General features: G+C 51.0%; 3 protein-coding genes across 3 annotated transcripts in view; all 3 read right to left on the reverse strand.

The window, feature by feature from the left end:
- Window positions 1–905: 905 nt before the first annotated feature.
- On the reverse strand, window positions 906–6,768 carry LOC138862583 (mucin-2-like). Its single transcript, XM_070125016.1, has 12 exons — window positions 6,765–6,768; window positions 6,360–6,715; window positions 6,072–6,287; window positions 5,208–5,585; window positions 4,920–5,117; window positions 3,714–4,109; window positions 3,462–3,587; window positions 3,300–3,407; window positions 2,184–2,597; window positions 1,950–2,057; window positions 1,752–1,895; window positions 906–1,571 (listed from the first exon to the last, which is right to left on the reverse strand). Exons 1-12 carry the CDS (start codon window positions 6,766–6,768, stop codon window positions 906–908), a joined length of 3,114 nt encoding a protein of 1,037 aa, XP_069981117.1.
- A 2,224-nt stretch (window positions 6,769–8,992) lies between these two features.
- LOC138862584 (mucin-2-like) lies at window positions 8,993–19,446 on the reverse strand. Its single transcript, XM_070125017.1, has 21 exons — window positions 19,442–19,446; window positions 19,135–19,198; window positions 18,301–18,355; window positions 18,163–18,216; window positions 17,582–17,952; window positions 17,186–17,509; window positions 16,541–16,897; window positions 16,145–16,342; window positions 15,911–16,054; window positions 15,212–15,586; window positions 14,639–15,088; window positions 14,081–14,206; window positions 13,523–13,918; window positions 13,181–13,306; window positions 12,302–12,550; window positions 11,627–12,103; window positions 11,144–11,392; window positions 10,769–10,912; window positions 9,605–9,940; window positions 9,353–9,532; window positions 8,993–9,298 (listed from the first exon to the last, which is right to left on the reverse strand). The coding sequence occupies exons 1-21, from the start codon at window positions 19,444–19,446 to the stop codon at window positions 8,993–8,995; spliced, it is 4,986 nt and encodes a 1,661-aa protein (XP_069981118.1).
- Window positions 19,447–20,793: 1,347 nt separating this feature from the next.
- The window catches only part of LOC138862585 (mucin-2-like), a 10,173-nt gene continuing 3,891 nt past the window's right edge, over window positions 20,794–27,075 (reverse strand). The window contains exons 6-21 of the mRNA XM_070125018.1: window positions 27,049–27,075; window positions 26,833–26,994; window positions 26,275–26,454; window positions 25,987–26,130; window positions 25,707–25,824; window positions 25,357–25,481; window positions 24,907–25,104; window positions 24,709–24,870; window positions 23,719–24,312; window positions 23,323–23,682; window positions 23,089–23,232; window positions 22,729–22,872; window positions 22,359–22,476; window positions 21,991–22,223; window positions 21,775–21,936; window positions 20,794–21,117 (exon numbers count right to left, since the gene is read on the reverse strand). The exon at window positions 27,049–27,075 is cut by the window's right edge and continues 206 nt beyond it. Coding sequence (XP_069981119.1) covers window positions 20,794–21,117; window positions 21,775–21,936; window positions 21,991–22,223; window positions 22,359–22,476; window positions 22,729–22,872; window positions 23,089–23,232; window positions 23,323–23,682; window positions 23,719–24,312; window positions 24,709–24,870; window positions 24,907–25,104; window positions 25,357–25,481; window positions 25,707–25,824; window positions 25,987–26,130; window positions 26,275–26,454; window positions 26,833–26,994; window positions 27,049–27,075 — 3,195 coding nt within the window. The remainder of the gene's footprint in view (window positions 21,118–21,774; window positions 21,937–21,990; window positions 22,224–22,358; window positions 22,477–22,728; window positions 22,873–23,088; window positions 23,233–23,322; window positions 23,683–23,718; window positions 24,313–24,708; window positions 24,871–24,906; window positions 25,105–25,356; window positions 25,482–25,706; window positions 25,825–25,986; window positions 26,131–26,274; window positions 26,455–26,832; window positions 26,995–27,048) is intronic.

Here is a 27,075-nt window from a genome sequence, read left to right on the forward strand (position 1 = left end):
ACAATCATTTGCAGTTATTGCCATTAGTACTTTGCAAAAGGGGGGACCATGTACCAGCTACACTTCAGAATACCATGTGAATGTAGCAAGATAGCCACAGAGATTAGAATTCTAAAAAAAAAAAAAAAAATATCTGTGAGTATGTGTGCATATATCCTGTCATAAAAATATGCATAAATATGTTTGCACACAGTGTAAAAATGTATTTATAAGTATATGCTTCATTCGCCCTCCGTCAACTACGCGCTCGTACGACGGCTGCCTCTCCTTTAACAAGCTGTGGTTAGCTTTTGCTTTCACGGTTTTTCTATGCAACGGGAAAACCATTTTGACACAATACGGTATAGTATTAGAATAAGTCTTGATTTATAAAATGCGCCTGATGTCTAGGTTTCTGTGTAAAGTCTGAAAACGTGTCCCTTACAGCGGACCCAATGGACCGGGATGGTTTAAACCGTCTTTCTTAGACCAAAGAAACTACGAACTCCTTGGACTCTTTTCCAACACCTGGGATTGGCGTCCCGGGTTTTGGCGCCGCGTTCGCTACTTTACGTCATCGTTTAAACTCCGCCATTCGTGCTGTTGTATTGTTGATCCTGTGTGGAATGAAGCGCTAGATAGTTTTCCTCAAGATCGTCCTTCAGAGTTGGACTCTTGTGCCTACAATCATTGGTTTCCTTAAAAAAAAAAATATTAATAAAAAAGATAAAATGATAAAAGACATCCCTAAACAATTCACTGAACCTACTGTTAAGTTTCAGTGCATAAACAGATAAAAAGATTAAGAGAGTGATATTATGGAACCTACCATGCAAATAATAATAATAATAATAAAAGGTAAATGAATAAACATAAAAATAATTTTTAAGATAAAATAATAATGATAAAAATAAAGAAATACAGTATTAAATAATTGTGGCACCTTCAGTGGTTGTTGGGACATCAGTGGTAGTAAGAGCCTCAGTAGTAGATGGGGAGTCAGTGGTAGTAGGAGCTGCAGTAGTTGTGGCAGCCTCAGTGGTAGTAGGAACCTCAGTGCTTGTTGGAGCCTCAGTGGTAGTAGGAGCTGCAGTAGTTGTGGCAGCTTCAGTGGTTATTGGGGCTTCAGTGGTAGTAGGAGCCTCAGTGGTTGTTGGGGTGACAGTGGTAGTAGGTGCCTCAGTGGTTGTTGGTGCCTCAGTGGTTGTTGGGGCCTCAGTGGTTGTTGGGGCCTCAGTGGTAGTAGGAGCCTCAGTAGTTGTTGGGGCCTCAGTGATTGTCGGGACCTCAGTGGTAGTAGGAGCCTCAGTGGTAGTAGGAGCCTCAGTGGTAGTAGGAGCCTCAGTGGTTGTTGGGGCCTCAGTGGTAGTAGGAGCCTCTGTAGTTGTTGGAGCCCATGTGGTAGTTGGAGCTGCAGTGGTTGTTGGGGCTTCAGTGGTAGTAGGAGCCTCAGTGGTTGTTGGGGCCTTAGTGGTAGTAGGAGCCTCAGTGGTTGTTGGGGCCTCAGTGGTAGAAGGTGCCTCGGTGGTTGTTGGGGCCTCAGTGGTTGTTGGGGCCTCAGTGGTTGTTGGGGCCTCGGTGGTTGTTGGGGCCTGAGTGGTAGTAGGAGCCTCAGTGGTTGTTGGGGCCTCAGTGGTAGTAGGAGCCTCAGTGGTAGTAGGTGCCTCGGTGGTTGTTGGGGCCTCAGTGGTTGTTGGGGCCTCAGTGGTAGTAGGAGCCTCAGTGGTAGTAGGAGCCTCAGTGGTAGTAGGAGCCTCAGTGGTAGTAGGTGCCTCGGTGGTTGTTGGGGCCTCAGTGGTTGTTGGGGCCTCAGTGGTAGTAAGAGCCTCAGTGGTTGTTGGGGCTCCAGTGGTAGTAAGAGCCTCAGTGGTTGTTGGGGCCTCAGTGGTAGTAGGAGCCTCAGTGGTTGTTGGGGCCTCAGTGGTAGCAGGAGCCTCAGTGGTTGTTGGAGCCTCAGTGGTTGTTGAGGCCTGAGTGGTAGTAGGAGCTTCAGTGGTTGTTGGGGCCTCAATGGTAGTAGGAGCGTCAGTGGTTGTTGGGGCCTCAGTGGTAGTAGGAGCTTCAGTGGTTGTTGGGGCCTCAGTGGTAGTAGGAGCTTCAGTGGTTGTTGGGGCCCCAGTGGTAGTAGGAGCTTCAGTGGTTGTTGGGGCCTCAGTGGTAGTAGGAGATTCAGTGGTTGTTGGGGCCTCAGTGGTAGTAGGAGCGTCAGTGGTTGTTGGGGCATCAGTGGTAGTAGGAGCTTCAGTGGTTGTTGGGGCTTCAGTTGTAGTAGGGGCCTCAGTGGTTGTTGGGGCCTCAGTGGTAGTAGGAGCGTCAGTGGTTGTTGGGGCCTCAGTGGTAGTAGGAGTTTCAGTTGTTGTTGGGGCCTCAGTGGTAGTAGGAGCCTCAGTGGTTGTTGGGGCTTCAGTAGTAGTAGGGGCCTCAGTGGTTGTTGGGGCCTCAGTGGTAGTAGGAGCCTCAGTGGTTGTTGGGGTCTCAGTGGTAGTAGGAGCCTCAGTGGTTGTTGGGGCCTCAGTGGTAGTAGGAGCCTCAGAGGTTGTTGGACCCTCAGTGGTAGTAGGAGCCTCAGTGGTAGTTGGGGCCTCAGTGGTTGTAGGAACCTCAGTGGTTGTTGGGGCCTCAGTGGTAGTAGGAGCCTCAGTGGTTGTTGGGGCCTCAGTGGTAGTAGGAACTTCAGTGGTAGTTGGAGCCTCAGTAGTAGTAGGAGCTTCAGTAGTTGTTGGGGCCTCAGTGGTAGTAGGAGCCTCAGTGGTTGTTGGGGCTTCAGAGGTAGTAGGAGCCTCCGTAGTTGTTGGGGCCTCAGTGGTAGTAGGACCTTCAGTGGTTGTTGGAGCCTCAGTTGTAGTAGGAGCCTCAGTGGTTGTTGGGGCCTCAGTGGTAGTAGGAACTTCAGTGGTAGTTGGAGCCTCAGTAGTAGTAGGAGCTTCAGTTGTTGTTGGGGCCTCAGTGGTAGTAGGAGCCTCAGTGGTTGTTGGGGCATCAGTTGTTGTAGGAGCCTCAGTGGTAGTAGGAGCCTCAGTGGTAGTAGGAGCCTCAGTGGTTGTTGGGGCCTCAGTAGTAGTAGGAGCCTCAGTGGTTGTTGGGGCTTCAGAGGTAGTAGGAGCCTCGGTGGTTGTTGGAGCCTCAGTGGTAGTAGGAGCCTCAGTGGTTGTTGGGGCCTCAGTGGTAGTAGGAGCTTCAGTGGTTGTTGGGGCCTCAGTGGTAGTAGGAGCCTCAGTGGTAGTAGGAGCCTCAGTGGTTGTTGGGGCCTCAGTGGTAGTAGGAGATTCAGTGGTTGTTGGGGCCTCAGTGGTAGTAGGAGCGTCAGAGGTTGTTGGGGCCTCAGTGGTAGTAGGAGCTTCAGTGGTTGTTGGGGCTTCAGTTGTAGTAGGGGCCTCAGTGGTTGTTGGGGCCTCAGTGGTAGTAGGAGCGTCAGTGGTAGTAGGAGCCTCAGTGGTTGTTGGGGCCTCAGTGGTAGTAGGAGCCTCAGTGGTAGTAGGAGCCTCAGTGGTTGTTGGGGCCTCAGTAGTAGTAGGAGCCTCAGTGGTTGTTGGGGCCTCAATGGTAGTAGGAGCGTCAGTGGTTGTTGGGGCCTCAGTGGTAGTAGGAGCTTCAGTGGTTGTTGGGGCCTCAGTGGTAGTTGGAGCTTCAGTGGTTGTTGGGGCCCCAGTGGTAGTAGGAGCTTCAGTGGTTGTTGGGGCCTCAGTGGTAGTAGGAGATTCAGTGGTTGTTGGGGCCTCAGTGGTAGTAGGAGCCTCAGTGGTTGTTGGGGCCTCAGTGGTAGTAGGAGCTTCAGTGGTTGTTGGGGCTTCAGTTGTAGTAGGGGCCTCAGTGGTTGTTGGCGCCTCAGTGGTAGTAGGAGCGTCAGTGGTAGTAGGAGTTTCAGTTGTTGTTGGGGCCTCAGTGGTAGTAGGAGCCTCAGTGGTTGTTGGGGCTTCAGTAGTAGTAGGGGCCTCAGTGGTTGTTGGGGCCTCAGTGGTAGTAGGAGCCTCAGTGGTTGTTGGGGTCTCAGTGGTAGTAGGAGCCTCAGTGGTTGTTGGGGCCTCAGTGGTAGTAGGAGCCTCAGAGGTTGTTGGACCCTCAGTGGTAGTAGGAGCCTCAGTGGTAGTTGGGGCCTCAGTGGTTGTAGGAACCTCAGTGGTTGTTGGGGCCTCAGTGGTAGTGGAAGCCTCAGTGGTTGTTGGGGCCTCAGTGGTAGTAGGAACTTCAGTGGTAGTTGGAGCCTCAGTAGTAGTAGGAGCTTCAGTAGTTGTTGGGGCTTCAGTGGTAGTAGGAGCCTCAGTGGTTGTTGGGGCTTCAGAGGTAGTAGGAGCCTCCGTAGTTGTTGGGGCCTCAGTGGTAGTAGGACCTTCAGTGGTTGTTGGAGCCTCAGTTGTAGTAGGAGCCTCAGTGGTTGTTGGGGCCTCAGTGGTAGTAGGAACTTCAGTGGTAGTTGGAGCCTCAGTAGTAGTAGGAGCTTCAGTTGTTGTTGGGGCCTCAGTGGTAGTAGGAGCCTCAGTGGTTGTTGGGGCATCAGTGGTAGTAGGAGCCTCAGTGGTAGTAGGAGCCTCAGTGGTAGTAGGAGCCTCAGTGGTAGTAGGAGCCTCTGTGGTTGTTGGGGCCTCAGTAGTAGTAGGAGCCTCAGTGGTTGTTGGGGCTTCAGAGGTAGTAGGAGCCTCGGTGGTTGTTGGAGCCTCAGTGGTAGTAGGAGCCTCAGTGGTTGTTGGGGCCTCAGTGGTAGTAGGAGCTTCAGTGGTTGTTGGGGCCTTAGTGGTAGTAGGAGCCTCAGTGGTTGTTAGGGCCTCAGTGGTTGTTAGGGCCTCAGTGGTAGTAGGAGCTTCAGTGGTTGTTGGAGCCTCAGTAGTAGTAGGAGCTTCAGTGGTTGTTGGGGCCTCAGTGGTAGCAGGAGCCTCAGTGGTTGTTGGGGCCTCAGTGGTTGTTGGGGCCTCAGTGGTAGTAGGAGCCTCAGTGGTTTTTGGTGCCTCAGTGGTTGTTGGGGCCTCCGTGGTAGTAGGAGCCTCAGTGGTTGTTGGAGCCTCAGTAGTTGTAGGAGCTTCATTGGTTGTTGGGGCCTCACTGGTAGTTGGAGGTGCAGTGGTTGTGGCAGCTTCAGTTGTTGTTGGGGCGTCAGTGGTAGTAGGAGCCTCAGTGGTTGTTGGAGCCTCAGTGGTAGTAGGAGCCTCAGTGGTTGTTGGGGCTTCAGAGGTAGTAGGAGCCTCCGTGGTTGTTGGGGCCTCAGTGGTAGTAGGAGCCTCAGTGGTTGTTGGGGCTTCAGAGGTAGTAGGAGCCTCCGTGGTTGTTGGGGCCTCAGTGGTAGTAGGAGCTTCAGTGGTTATTGGGGCCTCAGTTGTAGTAGGAGCCTCAGTGGTTGTTGGGGCCTCAGTGGTAGTAGGAACTTCAGTGGTAGTTGGAGCCTCAGTAGTAGTAGGAGCTTCAGTAGTTGTTGGGGCCCCAGTGGTAGTAGGAGCCTCAGTGGTTGTTGGGGTTTCAGAGGTAGTAGGAGCCTCCGTGGTTGTTGGGGCCTCAGTGGTAGTAGGAGCTTCAGTGGTTGTTGGGGCATCAGTTGTAGTAGGAGCCTCCGTGGTTGTTGGGGCCTCAGTTGTAGTAGGAGCTTCAGTTGTTGTTGGGGCCTCAGTGGTAGTAGGAGCCTCAGTGGTTGTTGGGGCATCAGTGGTAGTAGGAGCCTCAGTGGTAGTAGGAGCCTCAGTGGTTGTTGGGGCCTCAGTGGTAGTAGGAGCCTCAGTGGTTGTTGGGGCCTCAGTGGTTGTTGGGGCCTCAGTGGTAGTAGGAGCCTCAGTGGTTGTTGGGGCCTCAGTAGTAGTAGGAGCCTCAGTGGTTGTTGGGGCCTCAGTGGTAGTAGGAGCCTCAGTGGTTGTTGGGGCCTCAGTGGTTGTTGGGGCCTCAGTGGTAGTAGGAGCCTCAGTGGTTGTTGGGGCCTCAGTGGTTGTTGGGGCCTGAGTTGTAGTAGGAGCTTCAGTGGTTGTTGGGGCCTCAGTAGTAGTAGGAGCCTCAGTGGTTGTTGGGGCCTCAGTGGTAGTAGGAGCCTCAGTGGTTGTTGGAGCCTCAGTAGTAGTAGGAGTTTCAGTGGTTGTTGGGGCCTCAGTGGTAGTAGGAGCCTCAGTGGTTGTTGGAGCCTCAGTAGTAGTAGGACCTCCAGTGGTTGTTGGGGCCTCAGTGGTTGTTGGGGCCTGAGTGGTAGTAGGAGTTTCAGTTGTTGTTGGGGCCTCAGTGGTTGTTGGAGCCTGAGTGGTAGTAGGAGTTTCAGTTGTTGTTGGGGCGTCAGTGGTAGTAGGAGCCTCAGTGGTTGTTGGGGTGTCAGTGGTAGTAGGAGCCTCAGTGGTAGTTGGAGCCTCAGTGGTAGTTGGAGGCGCAGTGGTTGTGGCAGCTTCAGTGGTTGTTGGGGCGTCAGTGGTAGTAGGAGCCTCAGTGGTTGTTGGGGCCTCAGTGGTAGTAGGAGCCTCAGTGGTTGTTGGGGCCTCAGTGGTTGTAAGAACCTCAGTGGTTTTTTGAGCCTCAGTTGTTGTTGGGGCTTCAGAGGTTGTAGGAGCCTCAGTGGTTGTTGGTGCTTCAGTGGTAGTAGGGGCCTCAGTGGTAGTAGGAGCCTCAGTTGTTGTGGCTTCAGAGGTAGTAGGAGCCTCAGTGGTTGTTGGGGCCTCAGTGGTAGTAAAAACCTCAGTGGTTGTCGTGCCCTCAGTGGTAGTAGGAGCTACAGTAGTTGTTTGGGCTTCATTTGAAGTTGTGGTCGAGGAGATAATGGTTGTTTGAGTTGATGTTGATGCTATGAGAGAAGTTGAACTTTTATCAATACGTTTTCAATATAAACAAACGCATGTCATCATATATGAATACAATTTAGAAATTGACATATATATATATATATATATATATATATATATATATATATATATATATATATAAACATACACTGATATGTGAGTTCTTATATAAACATTGTCGTACTGTAAAGGAATCGACATGGAGAGCAACGAACTCTAGTGAAGTTGCGGGACCAGCCTGAGGCGGAGTGCCTCAGGGGGGTTAGATATCACCTAGAAGCGAGGGGAGGCGGATCGCTAATTGACTGCGATGGACTCAAACATGTCTTTCGGTAAGGGCTTGTGCACAATTTTTGATTCTTGTGACTGTAGCGCCTCTATGAGCAGGTGCAATGTCTTAATGTGCACATTTTACTTGATTACATTTATTTGATTTGGATATTTGTTAGTAAATTGGAGTAACAACTGTGTTTATATCATACCTTTTATTACTAAGTGAATGGTTACTAAGAGTGTCTCTACTCTTACAAAGAGGTAGTGGTGGCAGTGCTATCTTTAATTAAGGTTCTGTTCAGACAGGGTAACATGAATTTGGAAAATTTCAGTTAGACTCGTAAGCTAGATTATACTTATATTTCTTAATTAATAAGTAATTTACAACTATATGATTTATATACATACCCACACACACACACACACACACACACACACACACACACACACACACACACACACATATATATATATATATATATATATATATATATATATATATATATATAAGCTATGTTGAAAAGATGTAATGATTGTGTATCTCTATAGAAAAAAAAAAAAAAACTCAACCCCCCCCCCTTCACAAGGGAACGAAAGTTAAGGGGGCCGTTGCAACGAAAATTTTCAAAAACACTCGAAAAAAAAGTCTTCTGTAATCTAGTGGGCTTTGGCAATGTCGTGACGTAAAATTCTTTCTAAATATGTAAAGTTAATGTAGTTATGAATAAATCTCTGAACCCTCTCGCACCCGCTCCGATGTTTACATTGTCGCGTCCGTGAAAATTTACTCGACAAATTTTGTTTTTTTTTTCGTATATTTTCGTTTTATTTTGGAATTCTCTGGTAGCTAGCTGGCAACCCAAGACTGGGGCTCTGGGAGACAAAACTCCACCAGAAAATCATGACACCATTCCGCAGACGTACGGCGTTATCACACAGTAAGGGTACACTACTAATTGTAGATTTTAATTTAGTATATAATAAACGTAATATGATAGGAAATACTTTTAAATCACAGCTGCAGCAGTTTTTACACATTTAAATACCTCACGTGGTCAGGTTAGGTGTAACAAACCATGTGGTGAAACGGGAATTTCTACAATCATTTGCAGTTATTGCCATTAGTACTTTGCAAAAGGGGGGACCATGTACCAGCTACACTTCAGAATACCATGTGAATGTAGCAAGATAGCCACAGAGATTAGAATTCTAAAAAAAAAAAAAAAAATATCTGTGAGTATGTGTGCATATATCCTGTCATAAAAATATGCATAAATATGTTTGCACACAGTGTAAAAATGTATTTATAAGTATATGCTTCATTCGCCCTCCGTCAACTACGCGCTCGTACGACGGCTGCCTCTCCTTTAACAAGCTGTGGTTAGCTTTTGCTTTCACGGTTTTTCTATGCAACGGGAAAACCATTTTGACACAATACGGTATAGTATTAGAATAAGTCTTGATTTATAAAATGCGCCTGATGTCTAGGTTTCTGTGTAAAGTCTGAAAACGTGTCCCTTACAGCGGACCCAATGGACCAGGATGGTTTAAACTGTCTTTCTTAGACCAAAGAAACTACGAACTCCTTGGACTCTTTTCCAACACCTGGGATTGGCGTCCCGGGTTTTGGCGCCGCGTTCGCTACTTTACGTCATCGTTTAAACTCCGCCATTCGTGCTGTTGTATTGTTGATCCTGTGTGGAATGAGGTGCTAGATAGTTTTCCTCAAGATCGTCCTTCAGAGTTGGACTCTTGTGCCTACAATCATTGGTTTCCTTAAAAAAAAAAAAAATATATTAATAAAAAAGATAAAATGATAAAAGACATCCCTCAACAATTCACTGAACCTACTGTTAAGTTTCAGTGCATAAACAGATAAAAAGATTAAGAGAGTGATATTATGGAACCTACCATGCAAATAATAATAATAATAATAAAAGATAAATGAATAAACAAAAATAATTTTTAAAATAAAATAATAATGATAAAAATAAAGAAATACAGTATTAAATAATTGTGGCACCTTCAGTGGTTGTTGGGACATCAGTGGTAGTAAGAGCCTCAGTAGTAGATGGGGAATCAGTGGTAGTAGGAGCTGCAGTAGTTGTGGCAACCTCAGTGGTAGTAGGAACCTCAGTGCTTGCTGGAGCCTCAGTGGTAGTAGGAGCTGCAGTAGTTGTGGCAGCTTCAGTGGTTGTTGGGGCTTCAGTGGTAGTAGGAGCCTCAGTGGTTGTTGGGGTGACAGTGGTAGTAGGTGCCTCAGTGGTTGTTGGGGCCTCAGTGGTTGTTGGGGCCTCAGTGGTAGTAGGAGCCTCAGTAGTTGTTGGGGCCTCAGTGGTTGTCGGGACCTCAGTGGTAGTAGGAGCCTCAGTGGTAGTAGGAGCCTCAGTGGTTGTTGGGGCCTCAGTGGTAGTAGGAGCCTCTGTAGTTGTTGGAGCCCATGTGGTAGTTGGAGCTGCAGTGGTTGTCGGGGCTTCAGTGGTAGTAGGAGCCTCAGTGGTTGTTGGGGCCTCAGTGGTAGTAGGAGCCTCAGTGGTTGTTGGAGCCTCAGTGGTTGTTGGGGCCTCAGTGGTTGTTAGGGCCTCAGTGGTTGTTGGGGCCTCAGTGGTAGTGGGAGCCTCAGTGGTTGTTGGGGCTTCAGTGGTAGTAGGAGCCTCAGTTGTTGGGGCCTCAGTCGTAGTAGGAGCCTGTGTGGTTGTTGGGGCCTCAGTAGTAGTAGGAGCCTCAGTGGTTGTTGGAGCCTCAGTGGTAGTAGGAGCTTCAGTGGTTGTTGGGGCTTCTGTGGTTGTAGAAGCCTCAGTGGTTGTTGCAGCTTCAGTGGTAGTAAGAGCCTCAGTGGTTGTTGGAGTCTCAGTGGTAGTTGGAGCTTCAGTGGTTGTTGGGGCCTCTGTGATAGTAGCCTCAGTGGTTGTTGCAGCCTCAGTGGTAGTAAGAGCCTCAGTGGTTGTTGGAGTCTCAGTGGTAGTAAGAGCCTCAGTGGTAGTAGGAGCCTCAGTGGTTGTTGCGGCCTCAGTGGTTGTTTGGGCTTCAGTGGTAGTAGGAGCCTCATTGGTTGTTGGGGCCTGAGTGGTAGTAGGAGCCTCAGTGGTAGTAGGAGCCTCAGTGGTTGTTGGGGCCTCAGTGGTTGTTGGGGCCTCAGTGGTAGTAGGAGCCTCAGTGGTAGTAGGAGCCTCATTGGTTGTTGGGGCCTCAGTGGTAGTAGGTGCCTCGGTGGTTGTTGGGGCCTCAGTGGTTGTTGGGGCCTCGGTGGTTGTTGGGGCCTCAGTGGTAGTAGGAGCCTCAGTGGTTGTTGGGGCCTGAGTGGTAGTAGGAGCCTCAGTGGTAGTAGGTGCCTCGGTGGTTGTTGGGGCCTCAGTGGTTGTTGGGGCCTCAGTGGTAGTAGGAGCCTCACTGGTTGTTGGGGCCTCAAAGGTAGTAGGAGCCTCAGTGGTAGTAGGTGCCTCGGTGGTTGTTGGGGCCTCAGTGGTTGTTGGGGCCTCAGTGGTAGTAGGAGCCTCAGTGGTTGTTGGGGCTCTAGTGGTAGTAGGAGCCTCAGTGGTTGTTGGGGCCTCAGTGGTAGTAGGAGCCTCAGTGGTTGTTGGGGCCTCAGTGGTAGCAGGAGCCTCAGTGGTTGTTGGAGCCTCAGTGGTAGTAGGAGCCTCAGTGGTTGTTGGGGCCTCAGTGGTAGTAGGAGCTTCAGTGGTTGTTGGGGCCTCAGTGGTTGTTGGGGCCTCAGTGGTAGTAGGAGCCTCAGTGGTTGTTGGAGCCTCAGTGGTTGTTAGAGCTTCAGTGGTAGTAGGAGCCTCAGAGGTTGTTGGGGCCTCAGTGGTAGTAGGAGCCTCTGTAGTTGTTGGAGTCCATGTGGTAGTTGGAGCTGCAGTGGTTGTTGGGGCTTCAGTGGTAGTAGGAGCCTCAGTGGTTGTTGGGGCCTTAGTGGTAGTAGGAGCCTCAGTGGTTGTTGGAGCCTCAGTGGTTGTTGGGGCCTCAGTGGTTGTTAGGGCCTCAGTGGTTGTTGGGGCCTCAGTGGTAGTAGAAGCCTCAGTGGTTGTTAGAGCCTCAGTGGTAGTAGGAGCCTCAGTGGTTGTTGGGGCTTCAGTGGTAGTAGGAGCCTCAGTTGTTGGGGCCTCAGTGGTAGTAGGAGCCTCAGTGGTAGTAGGAGCCTGTGTGGTTGTTGGGGCCTCAGTGGTAGTAGGAGCCTCAGTGGTTGTTGGAGCCTCAGTGGTAGTAGGAGCTTCACTGGTTGTTGGGGCTTCTGTGGTTGTAGAAGTCTCAGTGGTTGTTGCAGCCTCAGTAGTAGTAAGAGCCTCAGTGGTTGTTGGAGTCTCAGTGGTAGTTGGAGCCTCAGTGGTTGTTGGGGCCTCTGTGGTAGTAGCCTCAGTGGTTGTTGGGGCCTCAGTGGTAGTAAGAGCCTCAGTGGTTGTTGGAGTCTCAGTGGTAGTAAGAGCCTCAGTGGTAGAAGGAGCCTCAGTGGTTGTTGCGGCCTCAGTGGTTGTTTGGGCTTCAGTGGTAGTAGGAGCCTCAGTGGTTGTTTGGGCCTGAGTGGTAGTAGGAGCCTCAGTGGTAGTAGGAGCCTCAGTGGTTGTTGGGGCCTCAGTGGTTGTTGGGGCCTCAGTGGTAGTAGGAGCCTCAGTGGTAGTAGGAGCCTCAGTGGTTGTTGGGGCCTCAGTGGTAGTAGGTGCCTCGGTGGTTGTTGGGGCCTCAGTGGTTGTTGGGGCCTCGGTGGTAGTAGAAGCCTCAGTGGTTGTTAGAGCCTCAGTGGTAGTAGGAGCCTCAGTGGTTGTTGGGGCTTCAGTGGTAGTAGGAGCCTCAGTTGTTGGGGCCTCAGTGGTAGTAGGAGCCTCAGTTGTTGGGGTCTCAGTGGTAGTAGGAGCCTGTGTGGTTGTTGGGGCCTCAGTGGTAGTAGCAGCCTCAGTGGTTGTTGGAGCCTCAGTGGTAGTAGGAGCTTCAGTGGTTGTTGGGGCTTCTGTGGTTGTAGAAGTCTCAGTGGTTGTTGCAGCCTCAGTGGTAGTAAGAGCCTCAGTGGTTGTTGGAGTCTCAGTGGTAGTTGGAGCCTCAGTGGTTGTTGGGGCCTCTGTGGTAGTAGCCTCAGTGGTTGTTGCAGCCTCAGTGGTAGTAAGAGCCTCAGTGGTTGTTGGAGTCTCAGTGGTAGTAAGAGCCTCAGTGGTAGTAAGAGCCTCAGTGGTAGTAAGAGCCTCAGTGGTAGTAGGAGCCTCAGTGGTTGTTGCGGCCTCAGTGGTTGTTTGGGCTTCAGTGGTAGTAGGAGCCTCAGTGGTTGTTTGGGCCTGAGTGGTAGTAGGAGCCTCAGTGGTAGTAGGAGCCTCAGTGGTTGTTGGGGCCTCAGTGGTAATAGGAGCCTCAGTGGTAGTAGGAGCCTCAGTGGTTGTTGGGGCCTCAGTAGTAGGTGCCTCGGTGGTTGTTGGAGCCTCAGTGGTTGTTGGGGCCTCGGTGGTTGTTGGGGCCTGAGTGGTAGTAGGAGCTTCAGTGCTTGTTGGGGCCTCAGTGGTAGTAGGAGCCTCAGTGGTAGTACGTGCCTCGGTGGTTGTTGGGGCCTCAGTGGTTGTTGGGGCCTCAGTGGTAGTAGGAGCCTCAGTGGTTGTTGGGGCCTCAGGGGTAGTAGGAGCCTCAGTGGTAGTAGGTGCCTCGGTGGTTGTTGGGGCCTCAGTGGTTGTTGGGGACTCAGTGGTAGTAGGAGCCTCAGTGGTTGTTGGGGCTCCAGTGGTAGTAGGAGCCTCAGTGGTTGTTGGGGCCTCAGTGGTAGCAGGAGCCTCAGTGGTTGTTGGAGCCTGAGTGGTAGTAGGAGCCTCAGTGGTTGTTGGGGCCTGAGTGGTAGTAGGAGCTTCAGTGGTTGTTGGGGCCTCAGTGGTAGTAGGAGCGTCAGTGGTTGTTGGGGCCTCAGTGGTAGTAGGAGCTTCAGTGGTTCTTGGGGCCTCAGTGGTAGTAGGAACCTCAGTGGTAGTAGGTGCCTCGGTGGTTGTTGGGGCCTCAGTGGTTGTTGGGGCCTCAGTGGTTGTTGGGGCCTCAGTGGTAGTAGGAGCCTCAGTGGTTGTTGGAGCCTCAGTGGTAGTAGGAGCCTCAGTGGTAGTAGGTGCCTCGGTGGTTGTTGGGGCCTCAGTGGTTGTTGGGGCCTCAGTGGTAGTAGGAGCCTCACTGGTTGTTGGGGCCTCATTGGTAGTAGGAGCCTCAGTGGTAGTAGGTTCCTTGGTGGTTGTTGGGGCCTCAGTGGTTGTTGGGGCCTCAGTGGTAGTAGGAGCCTCACTGGTTGTTGGGGCTCCAGTGGTAGTAGGAGCCTCAGTGGTTGTTGGGGCCTCAGTGGTAGTAGGAGCCTCAGTGGTTGTTGGGGCCTCAGTGGTAGCAGGAGCCTCAGTGGTTGTTGGGGCCTCAGTGGTAGTAGGAGCTTCAGTGGTTGTTGGGGCCTCAGTGGTAGTAGGAGCTTCAGTGGTTGTTGGGGCCCCAGTGGTAGTAGGAGCTTCAGTGGTTGTTGAGGCCTCAGTGGTAGTAGGAGATTCAGTGGTTGTTGGGGCCTCAGTGGTAGTAGGAGCGTCAGTGGTTGTTGGGGCCTCAGTGGTAGTAGGAGCTTCAGTGGTTGTTGGGGCTTCAGTTGTAGTAGGGGCCTCAGTGGTTGTTGGGGCCTCAGTGGTAGTAGGAGCGTCAGTGGTTGTTGGGGCCTCAGTGGTAGTAGGAGTTTCAGTTGTTGTTGGGGCCTCAGTGGTAGTAGGAGCCTCAGTGGTTGTTGGGGCTTCAGTAGTAGTAGGGGCCTCAGTGGTTGTTGGGGGCTCAGTGGTAGTAGGAGCCTCAGTGGTTGTTGGGGTCTCAGTGGTAGTAGGAGCCTCAGTGGTTGTTGGGGCCTCAGTGGTAGTAGGAGCCTCAGAGGTTGTTGGACCCTCAGTGGTAGTAGGAGCCTCAGTGGTAGTTGGGGCCTCAGTGGTTGTAGGAACCTCAGTGGTTGTTGGGGCCTCAGTGGTAGTAGGAGCCTCAGTGGTTGTTGGGGCCTCAGTGGTAGTAGGAACTTCAGTGGTAGTTGGAGCCTCAGTAGTAGTAGGAGCTTCAGTAGTTGTTGGGGCCTCAGTGGTAGTAGGAGCCTCAGTGGTTGTTGGGGCTTCAGAGGTAGTAGGAGCCTCCGTAGTTGTTGGGGCCTCAGTGGTAGTAGGACCTTCAGTGGTTGTTGGAGCCTCAGTTGTAGTAGGAGCCTCCGTGGTTGTTGGGGCCTCAGTGGTAGTAGGAACTTCAGTGGTAGTTGGAGCCTCAGTAGTAGTAGGAGCTTCAGTTGTTGTTGGGGCCTCAGTGGTAGTAGGAGCCTCAGTGGTTGTTGGGGCATCAGTTGTTGTAGGAGCCTCAGTGGTAGTAGGAGCCTCAGTGGTAGTAGGAGCCTCAGTGGTAGTAGGAGCCTCAGTGGTTGTTGGGGCCTCAGTAGTAGTAGGAGCCTCAGTGGTTGTTGGGGCTTCAGAGGTAGTAGGAGCCTCGGTGGTTGTTGGAGCCTCAGTGGTAGTAGGAGCCTCAGTGGTTGTTGGGGCCTCAGTGGTAGTAGGAGCTTCAGTGGTTGTTGGGGACTCAGTGGTAGTAGGAGCCTCAGTGGTAGTAGGAGCCTCAGTGGTTGTTGGGGCCTCAGTGGTAGTAGGAGATTCAGTGGTTGTTGGGGCCTCAGTGGTAGTAGGAGCGTCAGAGGTTGTTGGGGCCTCAGTGGTAGTAGGAGCTTCAGTGGTTGTTGGGGCTTCAGTTGTAGTAGGGGCCTCAGTGGTTGTTGGAGCCTCAGTGGTAGTAGGAGCCTCAGTAGTTGTTGGGGCCTGAGTGGTAGTAGGAGCTTCAGTGGTTGTTGGGGCCTCAGTGGTTGTTGGGGCCTCAGTGGTAGTAGGAGCCTCAGTGGTTGTTGGGGCCTCAGTGGTAGTAGGAGCCTCAGTGGTTGTTGGAGTCTCAGTGGTAGTAGGAGCCTCTGTAGTTGTTGGAGCCCATGAGGTAGTTGGAGCTGCAGTGGTTGTTGGGGCTTCAGTGGTAGTAGGAGCCTCAGTGGTTGTTGGAGTCTCAGTGGTTGTTGGGGCCTCACTGGTTGTTAGGGCCTCAGTGGTTTTGGGGGCCTCAGTGGTAGTAGAAGCCTCAGTGGTTGTTAGAGCCTCAGTGGTAGTAGGAGCCTCAGTGGTTGTTGGGGCTTCAGTGGTAGTAGGAGCCTCAGTTGTTGGGGCCTCAGTGGTAGTAGGAGCCTCAGTGGTAGTAGGAGCCTGTGTGGTTGTTGGGGCCTCAGTGGTAGTAGGAGCCTCAGTGGTTGTTGGAGCCTCAGTGGTAGTAGGAGCTTCAGTGGTTGTTGGGGCTTCTGTGGTTGTAGAAGTCTCAGTGGTTGTTGCAGCCTCAGTGGTAGTAAGAGCCTCAGTGGTTGTTGGAGTCTCAGTGGTAGTTGGAGCCTCAGTGGTTGTTGGGGCCTCTGTGGTAGTAGCCTCAGTGGTTGTTGCAGCCTCAGTGGTAGTAAGAGCCTCAGTGGTTGTTGGAGTCTCAGTGGTAGTAAGAGCCTCAGTGGTAGTAGGAGCCTCAGTGGTTGTTGCGGCCTCAGGGGTTGTTTGGGCTTCAGTGGTAGTAGGAGCCTCAGTGGTTGTTTGGGCCTGAGTGGTAGTAGGAGCCTCAGTGGTAGTAGGAGCCTCAGTGGTTGTTGGGGCCTCAGTGGTTGTTGGGGCCTCAGTGGTAATAGGAGCCTCAGTGGTAGTAGGAGCCTCAGTGGTTGTTGGGGCCTCAGTGGTAGTAGGTGCCTCGGTGGTAGTAGGAGCTTCAGTGGTTGTTGGGGCCTGAGTGGTAGTAGGAGCTTCAGTGGTTGTTGGGGCCTCAGTGGTAGTAGGAGCCTCAGTGGTAGTAGGTGCCTCGGTGGTTGTTGGGGCCTCAGTGGTTGTTGGGGCCTCAGTGGTAGTAGGAGCCTCAGTGGTTGTTGGGGCCTCAGTGGTAGTAGGAGCCTCAGTGGTAGTAGGTGCCTCGGTGGTTGTTGGGGCCTCAGTGGTTGTTGGGGCCTCAGTGGTAGTTGGAGCCTCAGTGGTTCTTGGGGCTCCAGTGGTAGTAGGAGCCTCAGTGGTTGTTGGGGCCTCAGTGGTAGTAGGAGCCTCAGTGGTTGTTAGGGCCTCAGTGGTTGTTGGGGCCTCAGTGGTAGTAGGAGCTTCAGTGGTTGTTGGAGCCTCAGTAGTAGTAGGAGCTTCAGTGGTTGTTGGGGCCTCAGTGGTAGCAGGAGCCTCAGTGGTTGTTGGGGCCTCAGTGGTAGTAGGAGCCTCAGTAGTTGTAGGAGCTTCATTGGTTGTTGGGGCCTCCGTGGTAGTTGGAGGTGCAGTGGTTGTGGCAGCTTCAGTTGTTGTTGGGGCGTCAGTGGTAGTAGGAGCCTCAGTGGTTGTTGGAGCCTCAGTGGTAGTAGGAGCCTCAGTGGTTGTTGGGGCTTCAGAGGTAGTAGGAGCCTCCGTGGTTGTTGGGGCCTCAGTGGTAGTAGGAGCCTCAGTGGTTGTTGGGGCTTCAGAGGTAGTAGGAGCCTCAGTGGTTGTTGGGGCCTCAGTGGTAGTAGGAGCTTCAGTGGTTGTTGGGGCCTCAGTTGTAGTAGGAGCCTCAGTGGTTGTTGGGGCCTCAGTGGTAGTAGGAATTTCAGTGGTAGTTGGAGCCTCAGTAGTAGTAGGAGCTTCAGTAGTTGTTGGGGCCCCAGTGGTAGTAGGAGCCTCAGTGGTTGTTGGGGTTTCAGAGGTAGTAGGAGCCTCCGTGGTTGTTGGGGCCTCAGTGGTAGTAGGAGCTTCAGTGGTTGTTGGGGCCTCAGTTGTAGTAGGAGCCTCCGTGGTTGTTGGGGCCTCAGTGGTAGGAGCTTCAGTGGTTGTTGGGGCCTCAGTTGTAGTAGGAGCCTCAGTGGTTGTTGGGGCCTCAGTCGTAGTAAGAGCCTCAGTGGTTGTTGGGGCATCAGTGGTAATAGGAGCCTCAGTGGTAGTAGGAGCCTCAGTGGTTGTTGGGGCCTCAGTGGTAGTAGGAGCCTCAGTGGTTGTTGAGGCCTCAGTGGTAGTAGGAGCCTCGGTGGTTGTTGGAGCCTCAGTAGTAGTAGGAGCTTCAGTGGTTGTTGGGGCCTCAGTAGTAGTAGTAGCCTCAGTGGTTGTTGGGGTCTCAGTGGTTGTTGGGGCCTCAGTGGTAGTAGGAGCCTCAGTGGTTGTTGGGGCCTCAGTGGTTGTTGGGGCCTGAGTGGTAGTAGGAGCTTCAGTGGTGTTTGGGGCCTCAGTGGTAGTAGGAGCCTCAGTGGTTGTTGGGGCCTCAGTGGTAGTAGGAGCCTCAGTGGTTGTTGGAGCCTCAGTAGTAGTAGGAGTTTTAGTGGTTATTGGGGCCTCAGTGGTAGTAGGAGCTTCAGTGGTTGTTGGAGCCTCAGTAGTAGTAGGAGCTCCAGTGGTTGTTGGGGCCTCAGTGGTAGTTGGCGGTGCAGTGGTTGTGGCAGCTTCAGTTGTTGTTGGGGCGTCAGTGGTAGTAGGAGCCTCAGTGGTTGTTGGGGTGTCAGTGGTAGTAGAAGCCTCAGTGGTTGTTGGGGCCTCAGTGGTAGTAGGAGCCTCAGTGGTAGTTGGAGCCTCAGTGGTAGTTGGAGGCGCAGTGGTTGTGGCAGCTTCAGTGGTTGTTGGGGCGTCAGTGGTAGTAGGAGCCTCAGTGGTTGTTGGGGCCTCAGTGGTAGTAGGAGCCTCAGTGGTTGTTGGGGCCTCAGTGGTTGTAAGAACCTCAGTGGTTTTTTGAGCCTCAGTGGTAGTAGGAGCCTCAGTTGTTGGGGCTTCAGAGGTTGTAGGAGCCTCAGTGGTTGTTGGTGCTTCAGTGGTAGTAGGGGCTTCAGTGGTAGTAGGAGCCTCAGTTGTTGTGGTTTCAGAGGTAGTAGGAGCCTCAGTGGTTGTTGGGGCCTCAGTGGTAGTAAAAACCTCAGTGGTTGTCGTGCCCTCAGTGGTAGTAGGAGCTACAGTAGTTGTTTGGGCTTCATTTGAAGTTGTGGTCGAGGAGATAATGGTTGTTTGAGTTGATGTTGATGCTATGAGAGAAGTTGAACTTTTATCAATACGTTTTCAATATAAACAAACGCATGTCATCATATATGAATACAATTTAGAAATTGACATATATATATATATATATATATATATATATATATATATATATATATATATATATATATATATATATGTATATATATATAGAAACATACACTGATATGTGAATTCTTATATAAACATTGTCGTACTGTAAAGGAATCGACATGGAGAGCAACGAACTCTAGTGAAGTTGCGGGACCAGCCTGAGGCGGAGTGCCTCAGGGGGGTTAGATATCACCTAGAAGCGAGGGGAGGCGGATCGCTAATTGACTGCGATGGACTCAAACATGTCTTTCGGTAAGGGCTTGTGCACAATTTTTGATTCTTGTGACTGTAGCGCCTCTATGAGCAGGTGCAATGTCTCAATGTGCATATTTTACTTGATTACATTTATTTGATTTGGATATTTGTTAGTAAATTGGAGTAACAACTGTGTTTATATCATTCCTTTTATTACTAAGTGAATGGTTACTAAGAGTGTCTCTACTCTTACAAAGAGGTAGTGGTGGCAGTGCTATCTTTAATTAAGGTTCTGTTCAGACAGGGTAACATGAATTCGGAAAATTTCAGTTAGACTCGTATTCTAGATTATACTTATATTTCTTAATTAATAAGTAATAGACAACTATATGATTTATATACATACCCACACACACACACACACACACACACACACACACACACACACACACACACACACACACACACACACACACACACATATACATATATATATATATATATATATATATATATATATATATATATATGTATATAATATATATATATATATATAATATATATATATATGTATGTATGTATGTATGTATATATATAAGCCATGTTGAAAAGATGTGATGACTGTGAATCTCTATAGATAAAAGTGTATATTTTTTCTTTCCAAGGGAACGAAAGTTAATTGCTCGTAACAGAGGTTTGTGACGTAAATTTTAAACACGTATTTGTATGATATTTTAATACATATCTATATATACCTAAACGCACATACACACATGAGTGTGTGTGCGCATATATCCTGTCATAAATATATGCATAAATATATATTTGCAGTGTAAAAATGTATTTATAAGCATATGCTCATTTCGCCCTCCGTCAACTACGCGCTCGTACGACGGCTGCCTCTCCTTTAACAAGCTGTGGTTAGCTTTTGCGTTCACGGTTTTTCTACGCAACAGAAAAAACACTTTGACACAATATGGTATAGCATTAGAATGTCTTGATTTATAACATGCGCCTGATGTCTTGGTTTCTGTGTAAAGTCTGAAAACGTGTCCTTTACAGCAGACCCAATGGACCGGGATGGTTTAAACCGTCTCTCTTAGACCAAAGAAACTACGAACTCCTTGGACTCTTTTCCAACACCTGGGATTGGCGTCCCGGGTTTTGGCGCCGCGTTCGCTACTTTACGTCATCGTTTAAACTCCGCCCACATGAGCCTGAAAACCAGCCTGAAATCCGTGTGTTTTGAGCTTATTTTATCATCAGAAAAGCCTAGCCATGCTCATATCTTAATAAAATAATAAGAGGAATTTATTTCTAAATTCTAAATAAGCTTTTATTGTGTATATAGTTATATATAGTTAAAGATTGAACATGTGGCTTTGATATCAGTGAACATTACCATTTTAAGAGAAGTCTTGTAAAATGAATCAAGTTAAATAAAGCTTTCATATTAAGCTAATAATGTATATATAAACTAATACACACACACACACACACACACACACACACACACACACACACACACACACACAGACACACACACATATATATATATATATATATATATATATATATATATATATATATATATATATATCGATACTTAAATGGGACTAGTGTAAATGACACAAGCACAGAAAAAGTTTTCTCCATAACGAGAATGATAACCTATACAATTTTACCACCAGGACAATCCAAAAACTGTGATGACCAATTTCTGTAGTTTATGCTTCTTGTGCTCATCTGTTTATAGTGTTTCCTTTTTCCAAAACCCGGAAAAAGGAAATGTCCTGTCTTTATTTTCTTGTAAAGAAGCACATTTAACATGGCATTACTACCCAAGGAAACCAAATGAGAGACAGGCAGACAAAGAGGGTTGGGTGGATGTATTAAACAGAGAGTGAGAGAGTAGAGAGAGGGTGCAGGGCAAAAGAAACCGAAAGAAAAAGAGGTGAGGTGGAAGAAAAGCGATAGAAAGAGGTAGATGGGACAGAGAGAGAGAAAAAAAAAGATGTAGAGAGGGAAAAACGAGAGAGAGAAATGAACGAGAGAGAGAGAGGTGGGCCAGAGAAAGAGTTGAGAGGGAGAGAGAGGTGGGTGAGAGAAAGATAGAAATAGAGGGAAAGAGAGATAGAGCGAGTGAATGAGAGAAGATGAGAGTGAGTTGAGAGGAAGAAATGAAAGCGAGACAGAGAGTTCCCAGACAGGTCTTCAGCAGCCATTCGTGCTGTTGTATTGTTGGTCCTGTGTGGAATGAGGCGCTAGATAGTTTTTCTCAAGATCGTCCTTCAGAGTTGGACTCTTGTGTCAACAATCAATGGTTTACTTTTCGAAGAAAAAATAATATGATAAAAGACATCCCTTAACAATTCACTGAACCCACTGTTAAGTTTCATTACATAAAAAGATTTTTAAAAAATTAAGAGAGTGATATTATGGAACCTACTATGCAAATAATAATAATAAAAGAAAAACGAATAAAATAAACTAATAAGTTTTAAAATAAACTATACTGACAAAAATAAAGAAATATAGTATTAAGTATTTGGAGCACCTTCAGTAGTTGTTTGGGCCTCAGTGGTAGTAGGAGCCTCAGTGGTTGTTGGGGCCTCCGTGGTAGTAGGAGCCTCAGTGGTTGTTGGTGCCTCAGTGGTTATTGGGGCTCCAGTAGTTGTTGGGACTTCAGTGGTAGTAGGAGCCTCTGTGGTTGTTGGGGCCTCAGTGGTTGTTGGGGCTTCAGTGGTAGTAGGAGCCACAGTGGTTGTTGGGGCCTCAGTGGTAGTAGGAGCCTCAGTGGTTGTTCCGGCATCAGTGGTAGAAGGAGCCTCAGTGGTTGTTGGAGCCTCAGTGGTTGTTGGGGCCTCAGTGGTTGTTGGGGCTTCAGTGGTAGTAGGAGCCTCAGTGGTAGTAGGAGCCTCTGTGGTTGTTGGGGCCTCAGTGGTAGTAGGAGCCACAGTGGTTGTTGGGGCCTCAGTGGTAGTAGGAGCCTGAGTGGTTGTTGGGGCCTCAGTGGTAGTAGGAGCCTCAGTGGTTGTTGGAGCCTCAGTGGTTGTTGGGGCCTCAGTGGTTGTTGGGGCTTCAGTGGTAGTAGGAGCCACAGTGGTTGTTGGGGCCTCAGTGGTTGTTGGGGCCTCAGTGGTAGTAGGAGCCTCAGTGGTTGTTGGAGCCTCAGTGGTTGTTGGAGCCTCAGTGGTAGTAGGAGCCACAGTGGTTGTTGGGGCCTCAGTGGTAGTAGGAGCCTCAGTGGTTGTTGCGGTTGTTGCGGCATCAGTGGTAGTAGGAGCCTCAGTGGTTGTTGGGGCCTCAGTGGTTGTTGGGGCCTCAGTGGTTGTTGGGGCTTCAGTGGTAGTAGGAGCCACAGTGGTTGTTGGGGCCTCAGTGGTTGTTGGGGCCTCAGTGGTAGTAGGAGCCTCAGTGGTTGTTGGAGCCTCAGTGGTTGTTGGAGCCTCAGTGGTTGTTGGAGCCTCAGTGGTTGTTGGGGCCTTGGTGGTAGTAGGAGCCTCAGTGGTAGTTGGAGCCTCAGTGGTTGTCGGGGCCTCAGTGGTAGTAGGAGCCTCAGTGGTTGTTGGGGCCTCGGTGGTTGTTGGAGTCTCAGTGGTTGTTTGGGCTTCTGTGGTAGTAGGAGCCTCAGTGGTTGTTAGGGCTTCAGTGGTAGTAGGAGTCTCAGTGGTTGTTGGGGCCTCAGTGGTTGTTGGAGCCTTAGTGGTTGTTGGGGCCTCAGTGGTAGTAGGAGCCTCAGTGGTAGTAGGGGCCTCAGTAGTAGTAGGAGCTTCAGTGGTTGTTGGGGCTTCAGTGGTAGTTGGAGTCTCAGTTGTTGTTGGGGCCTCAGTGGTTGTTGGAGCCTCAGTGGTTGTAGGGGCCTCAGTGGTAGTAGGAGCCTCAGTGGTAGTTGGAGCCTCAGTGGTTGTCGGGACCTTAGTGGTAGTAGGAGCCTCAGTGGTAGTATGGGCCTCAGTAGTAGTAGGAGCTTCAGTGGTTGTTGGGGTTTCAGTGGTAGTAGGAGCCTCAGTAGTAGTAGGGGCCTCAGTAGTAGTAGGAGCTTCAGTGGTTGTTGGGGTTTCAGTGGTAGTAGGAGCCTCAGTGGTAGTAGGAGCCTTAGTGCTTGTTGGGGCCTCAGTGGAAGTAGGAGCCTCAGTGGTTGTTTTGGCTTCTGTGGTAGTAGGAGCCTCAGTGGTACTAGGAGCTTCAGTGGTTGTTGGAGCCTCAGTGGTTGTTGGAGTCTCAGTGGTTGTTGGGGCCTCAGTGGTAGTAGGAGCTTCAGTGGTTGTTGGGGCCTCAGTGGTTTTGGGGGCTTCAGTGGTTGTTGGGGCCTCAGTGGTTGTTGGGGCCTCAGTGGTAGTAGGAGCCTCAGTGGTTGTTGGGGCCTCAGTGGTAGTAGGAGCTTCAGTGGTTGTTGGGGCCTCAGTGGTAGTAGGAGCCTCAGTGGTTGTTGGGGCATCAGTGGTAGTAGGAGCTTCAGTGGTTGTTAGGGCCTCAGTGGTAGTAGGAGCCTCAGTGGTTGTTGGGGCCTCAGTGGAAGTAGGAGCCTCAGTGGTTGTTTGGGCTTCTGTGGTAGTAGGAGACTCAGAGGTTGTTGGAGCCTCAGTTGTAGTAGGAGCCTCAGTGGTTGCTGGGGCCTCAGTGGTAGTAGGAGCTTCAGTGGTTGTTGGGGCCTCAGTGGTAGTAGGAGCCTCAGTGGTTGTTGGGGCCTCAGTGGTAGTAGGAGCCTCAGAGGTTGTTGGAGCCTCAGTGGTAGTAGGAGCCTCAGTGGTTGTTGGGGCCTCAGTGGTTGTAGGAACCTCAGTGGTTGTTGGGGCCTCAGTGGTAGTAGGAGCCTCTGTGGTTGTTGGGGCCTCAGTGGTAGTAGGAGCCTCAGTGGTTGTTGGGGCCTCAGTGGTAGTAGGAGCCTCTGTAGTTGTTGGGGACTCAGTGGTTGTTGGGGCCTCAGGGCTAGTAGGAGCCTCAGTGGTTGTTGGGGCCTCAGTGGTAGTAGGAGCCTCTGTGGTTGTTGGAGCCTCAGTGGTTGTTGGGGCCTCAGTGGTAGTAGGAGCCTCAGTGGTTGTTGGGGCCTCAGTGGTTCTAGGAACCTCAGTGGTTGTTGGGGCCTCAGTGGTAGTAGGAGCCTCTGTGGTTGTTGGGGACTCAGTGGTAGTAGGAGCCTCAGTGGTTGTTGGGGCCTCAGTGGTAGTAGGAGCCTCAGTGGTTGTTGGGGCCTCAGTGGTAGTAGGAGCCTCTGTGGTTGTTGGGGACTCAGTGGTAGTAGGAGCCTCAGTGGTTGTTGGGGCCTCAGTGGTAGTAGGAGCCTCAGTGGTAGTAGGAGCTTCAGTGCTTGTTGGGGCCTCAGTGGAAGTAGGAGCCTCAGTGGTTGTTTGGGCTTCTGTGGTAGTAGGAGCCTCAGTGGTTGTTGGGGCCTCAGTGGTAGTAGGAGCTTCAGTGGTTATTGGGGCCTCAGTGGTAGTAGGAGCTTCAGTGGTTGTTGGGGCCTCAGTGGTAGTAGGAGCCTCAGTGGTTGTTGGGGCCTCAGTGGTTGTTGGGGCCTCGGTGGTTTTTGGGGCCTCAGTGGTTGTAGGAACCTCAGTGGTTGTTGGGGCCTCAGTGGTAGTAGGAGCCTCTGTGGTTGTTGGGGCTTCAGTGGTAGTAGGAGCCTCAGTGGTAGTAGGAGCCTCTGTAGTTGTTAGGGACTCAGTGGTTGTTGGGGCCTCAGTGGTAGTAGGAGCCTCAGTGGTTGTTGGGGCCTCAGTGGTAGTAGGAGCCTCAGTGGTTGTTGGAGCCTCAGTGGTAGTAGGAGCCTCAGTGGTTGTTGGGGCCTCAGTGGTTGTAGGAATCTCAGTGGTGTTTGGGGCCTCAGTGGTAGTAGGAGCTTCTGTGGTTGTTGGGGCCTCAGTGGTAGTTGGGGCCTCAGTGGTAGTTGGAGCCTCAGTGGTTGTTGGGGCCTCCGTGGTAGTAGGAGCCTCAGTGGTTATTGGAGCTGCAGTGGTTGTTAGGGCCTCAGTGGTAGTGGGAGCTGCAGTAGTTGTGGCAGCTTCAGTGGTTGTTGGGGCCTCAGTAGTAGTAGGAGCCTCAGTGGTTGTTGGGGCCTCAGTGGTTGTTGGGGCTTCAGTAGTTGTTGGGGCCTCAGTGGTAGTAGGAGCCACAGTGGTTGTTGGGGCCTCAGTGGTTGTTGGGGCTTCAGTGGTAGTAGGAGCCACAGTGGTTGTTGGGGCCTCAGTGGTAGTAGGAGCCTCAGTGGTTGTTGCGGCATCAGTGGTAGTAGGAGCCTCAGTGCTTGTTGGAGCCTCAGTGGTTGTTGGGGCCTCAGTGGTTGTTGGGGCTTCAGTGGTAGTAGGAGCCACAGTGGTTGTTGGGGCCTCAGTGGTTGTTGGGGCCTCAGTGGTAGTAGGAGCCTCAGTGGTTGTTGGAGCCTCAGTGGTTGTTGGAGCCTCAGTGGTTGTTGGGGCCTCAGTGGTAGTAGGAGCCTCAGTGGTAGTTGGAGCCTCAGTGGTTGTCGGGGCCTCAGTGGTAGTAGGAGCCTCAGTGGTTGTTGGGGCTTCAATGGTAGTTGGAGTCTCAGTGGTTGTTTGGGCTTCTGTGGTAGTAGGAGCCTCAGTGGTTGTTGGGGCCTCAGTGGTAGTAGGAATCTCAGTGGTTGTTGGGGCCTCAGTGGTTGTTGGAGCCTCAGTGGTTGTTGGAGCCTCAGTGGTAGTAGGAGCCTCAGTGGTAGTAGGGGCCTCAGTAGTAGTAGGAGCTTCAGTGGTTGTTAGGGCTTCAGTGGTAGTTGGAGTCTCAGTGGTTGTTGGGGCCTCAGTGGTTGTTGGAGCCTCAGTGGTTGTTGGGGCCTCAGTGGTAGTAGGAGCCTCAGTGGTAGTTGGAGCCTCAGTGGTTGTCGGGACCTTAGTGGTAGTAGGAGCCTCAGTGGTAGTAGGGGCCTCAGTAGTAGTAGGAGCTTCAGTGGTTGTTGGGATTTCAGTGGTAGTAGGAGCCTCAGTGGTAGTAGGGGCCTCAGTAGTAGTAGGAGCTTCAGTGGTTGTTGGGGTTTCAGTGGTAGTAGGAGCCTCAGTGGTAGTAGGAGCCTCAGTGCTTGTTGGGGCCTCAGTGGAAGTAGGAGCCTCAGTGGTTGTTGGGGCCTCAGTGGTAGTAGGAGCCTCAGTGGTTGTTGGGGCCTCAGTGGTAGTAGGAGCCTCAGTGGTAGTTGGAGCCTCAGTGGTTGTCGGGACCTTAGTGGTAGTAGGAGCCTCAGTGGTAGTAGGGGCCTCAGTAGTAGTAGGAGCTTCAGTGGTTGTTGGGATTTCAGTGGTAGTAGGAGCCTCAGTGGTAGTAGGGGCCTCAGTAGTAGTAGGAGCTTCAGTGGTTGTTGGGGTTTCAGTGGTAGTAGGAGCCTCAGTGGTAGTAGGAGCCTCAGTGCTTGTTGGGGCCTCAGTGGAAGTAGGAGCCTCAGTGGTTGTTGGGGCCTCAGTGGTAGTAGGAGCCTCAGTGGTAGTAGGAGCTTCAGTGCTTGTTGGGGCCTCAGTGGAAGTAGGAGCCTCAGTGGTTGTTTGGGCTTCTGTGGTAGTAGGAGCCTCAGTGGTTGTTGGGGCCTCAGTGGTAGTAGGAGCTTCAGTGGTTGTTGGGGCCTCAGTGGTAGTAGGAGCTTCAGTGGTTGTTGGGGCCTCAGTGGTTGTTGGGGCTTCAGTGGTTGTTGGGGCCTCAGTGGTTGTTGGGGCCTCAGTGGTTGTTGGGGCCTCAGTGGTTGTAGGAACCTCAGTGGTTGTTGGGGCCTCAGTGGTAGTAGGAGCCTCTGTGGTTGTTGGGGCTTCAGTGGTAGTAGGAGCCTCAGTGGTAGTAGGAGCCTCTGTAGTTGTTAGGGACTCAGTGGTTGTTGGGGCCTCAGTGGTAGTAGGAGCCTCAGTGGTTGTTGGGGCCTCAGTGGTAGTAGGAGCCTCAGTGGTTGTTGGAGCCTCAGTGGTAGTAGGAGCCTCAGTGGTTGTTGGGGCCTCAGTGGTTGTAGGAACCTCAGTGGTTGTTGGGGCCTCAGTGGTAGTAGGAGCTTCTGTGGTTGTTGGGGCCTCAGTGGTCGTTGGGGCCTCAGTGGTAGTTGGAGCCTCAGTGGTTGTTGGGGCCTCCGTGGTAGTAGGAGCCTCAGTGGTTCTTGGAGCTGCAGTGGTTGTTAGGGCCTCAGTGGTATTGGGAGCTGCAGTAGTTGTGGCAGCTTCAGTGGTTGTTGGGGCCTCAGTAGTAGTAGGAGCCTCAGTGGTTGTTGGGGCCTCAGTGGTTGTTGGGGCTTCAGTAGTTGTTGGGGCCTCAGTGGTAGTAGGAGCCTCAGTGGTTGTTGGGGCCTCAGTGGTTGTTGGGGCTTCAGTGGTAGTAGGAGCCACAGTGGTTGTTGGGGCCTCAGTGGTAGTAGGAGCCTCAGTGGTTGTTGCGGCATCAGTGGTAGTAGGAGCCTCAGTGCTTGTTGGAGCCTCAGTGGTTGTTGGGGCCTCAGTGGTTGTTAGGGCTTCAGTGGTAGTAGGAGCCACAGTGGTTGTTGGGGCCTCAGTGGTTGTTGGGGCCTCAGTGGTAGTAGGAGCCTCAGTGGTTGTTGGAGCCTCAGTGGTTGTTGGAGCCTGAGTGGTTGTTGGGGCCTCAGTGGTAGTAGGAGCCTCAGTGGTTGTCGGGGCCTCAGTGGTAGTAGGAGCCTCAGTGGTTGTTGGGGCTTCAGTGGTAGTTGGAGTCTCAGTGGTTGTTTGGGCTTCTGTGGTAGTAGGAGCCTCAGTGGTTGTTGGGGCCTCAGTGGTAGTAGGAATCTCAGTGGTTGTTGGGGCCTCAGTGGTTGTTGGAGCCTCAGTGGTTGTTGGAGCCTCAGTGGTAGTAGGAGCCTCAGTGGTAGTAGGGGCCTCAGTAGT

The sequence above is a fragment of the Penaeus vannamei genome, chromosome 9, assembly GCF_042767895.1.
Source record: "Penaeus vannamei isolate JL-2024 chromosome 9, ASM4276789v1, whole genome shotgun sequence".
In the NCBI taxonomy this organism is placed as follows: domain Eukaryota; kingdom Metazoa; phylum Arthropoda; class Malacostraca; order Decapoda; family Penaeidae; genus Penaeus; species Penaeus vannamei.

What these genes read in the sequence shown, in the direction of transcription:
- LOC138862584 (XM_070125017.1), bottom strand. An exon ending in AGGCCCCAACAACCACTGAG is followed by an intron (nt 16,898 to 17,185) that starts GCTCCTACTACC and finishes ACAACCACTGAG; the next exon opens with GCTCCTACTACCACTGAGGC. An exon ending in AGGCTCCTGCTACCACTGAG is followed by an intron (nt 16,055 to 16,144) that starts GCCCCAACAACC and finishes ACAACCACTGAG; the next exon opens with GCCCTAACAACCACTGAGGC.
- LOC138862583 (XM_070125016.1), bottom strand. An exon ending in AGGCCCCAACAACCACTGAG is followed by an intron (nt 3,408 to 3,461) that starts GCTCCTACTACC and finishes ACAACCACTGAG; the next exon opens with GCTCCTACTACCACTGACGC. An exon ending in AAGCTCCTACTACCACTGAG is followed by an intron (nt 2,598 to 3,299) that starts GCCCCAACAACC and finishes ACTACCACTGAG; the next exon opens with GCCCCAACAACCACTGAGGT.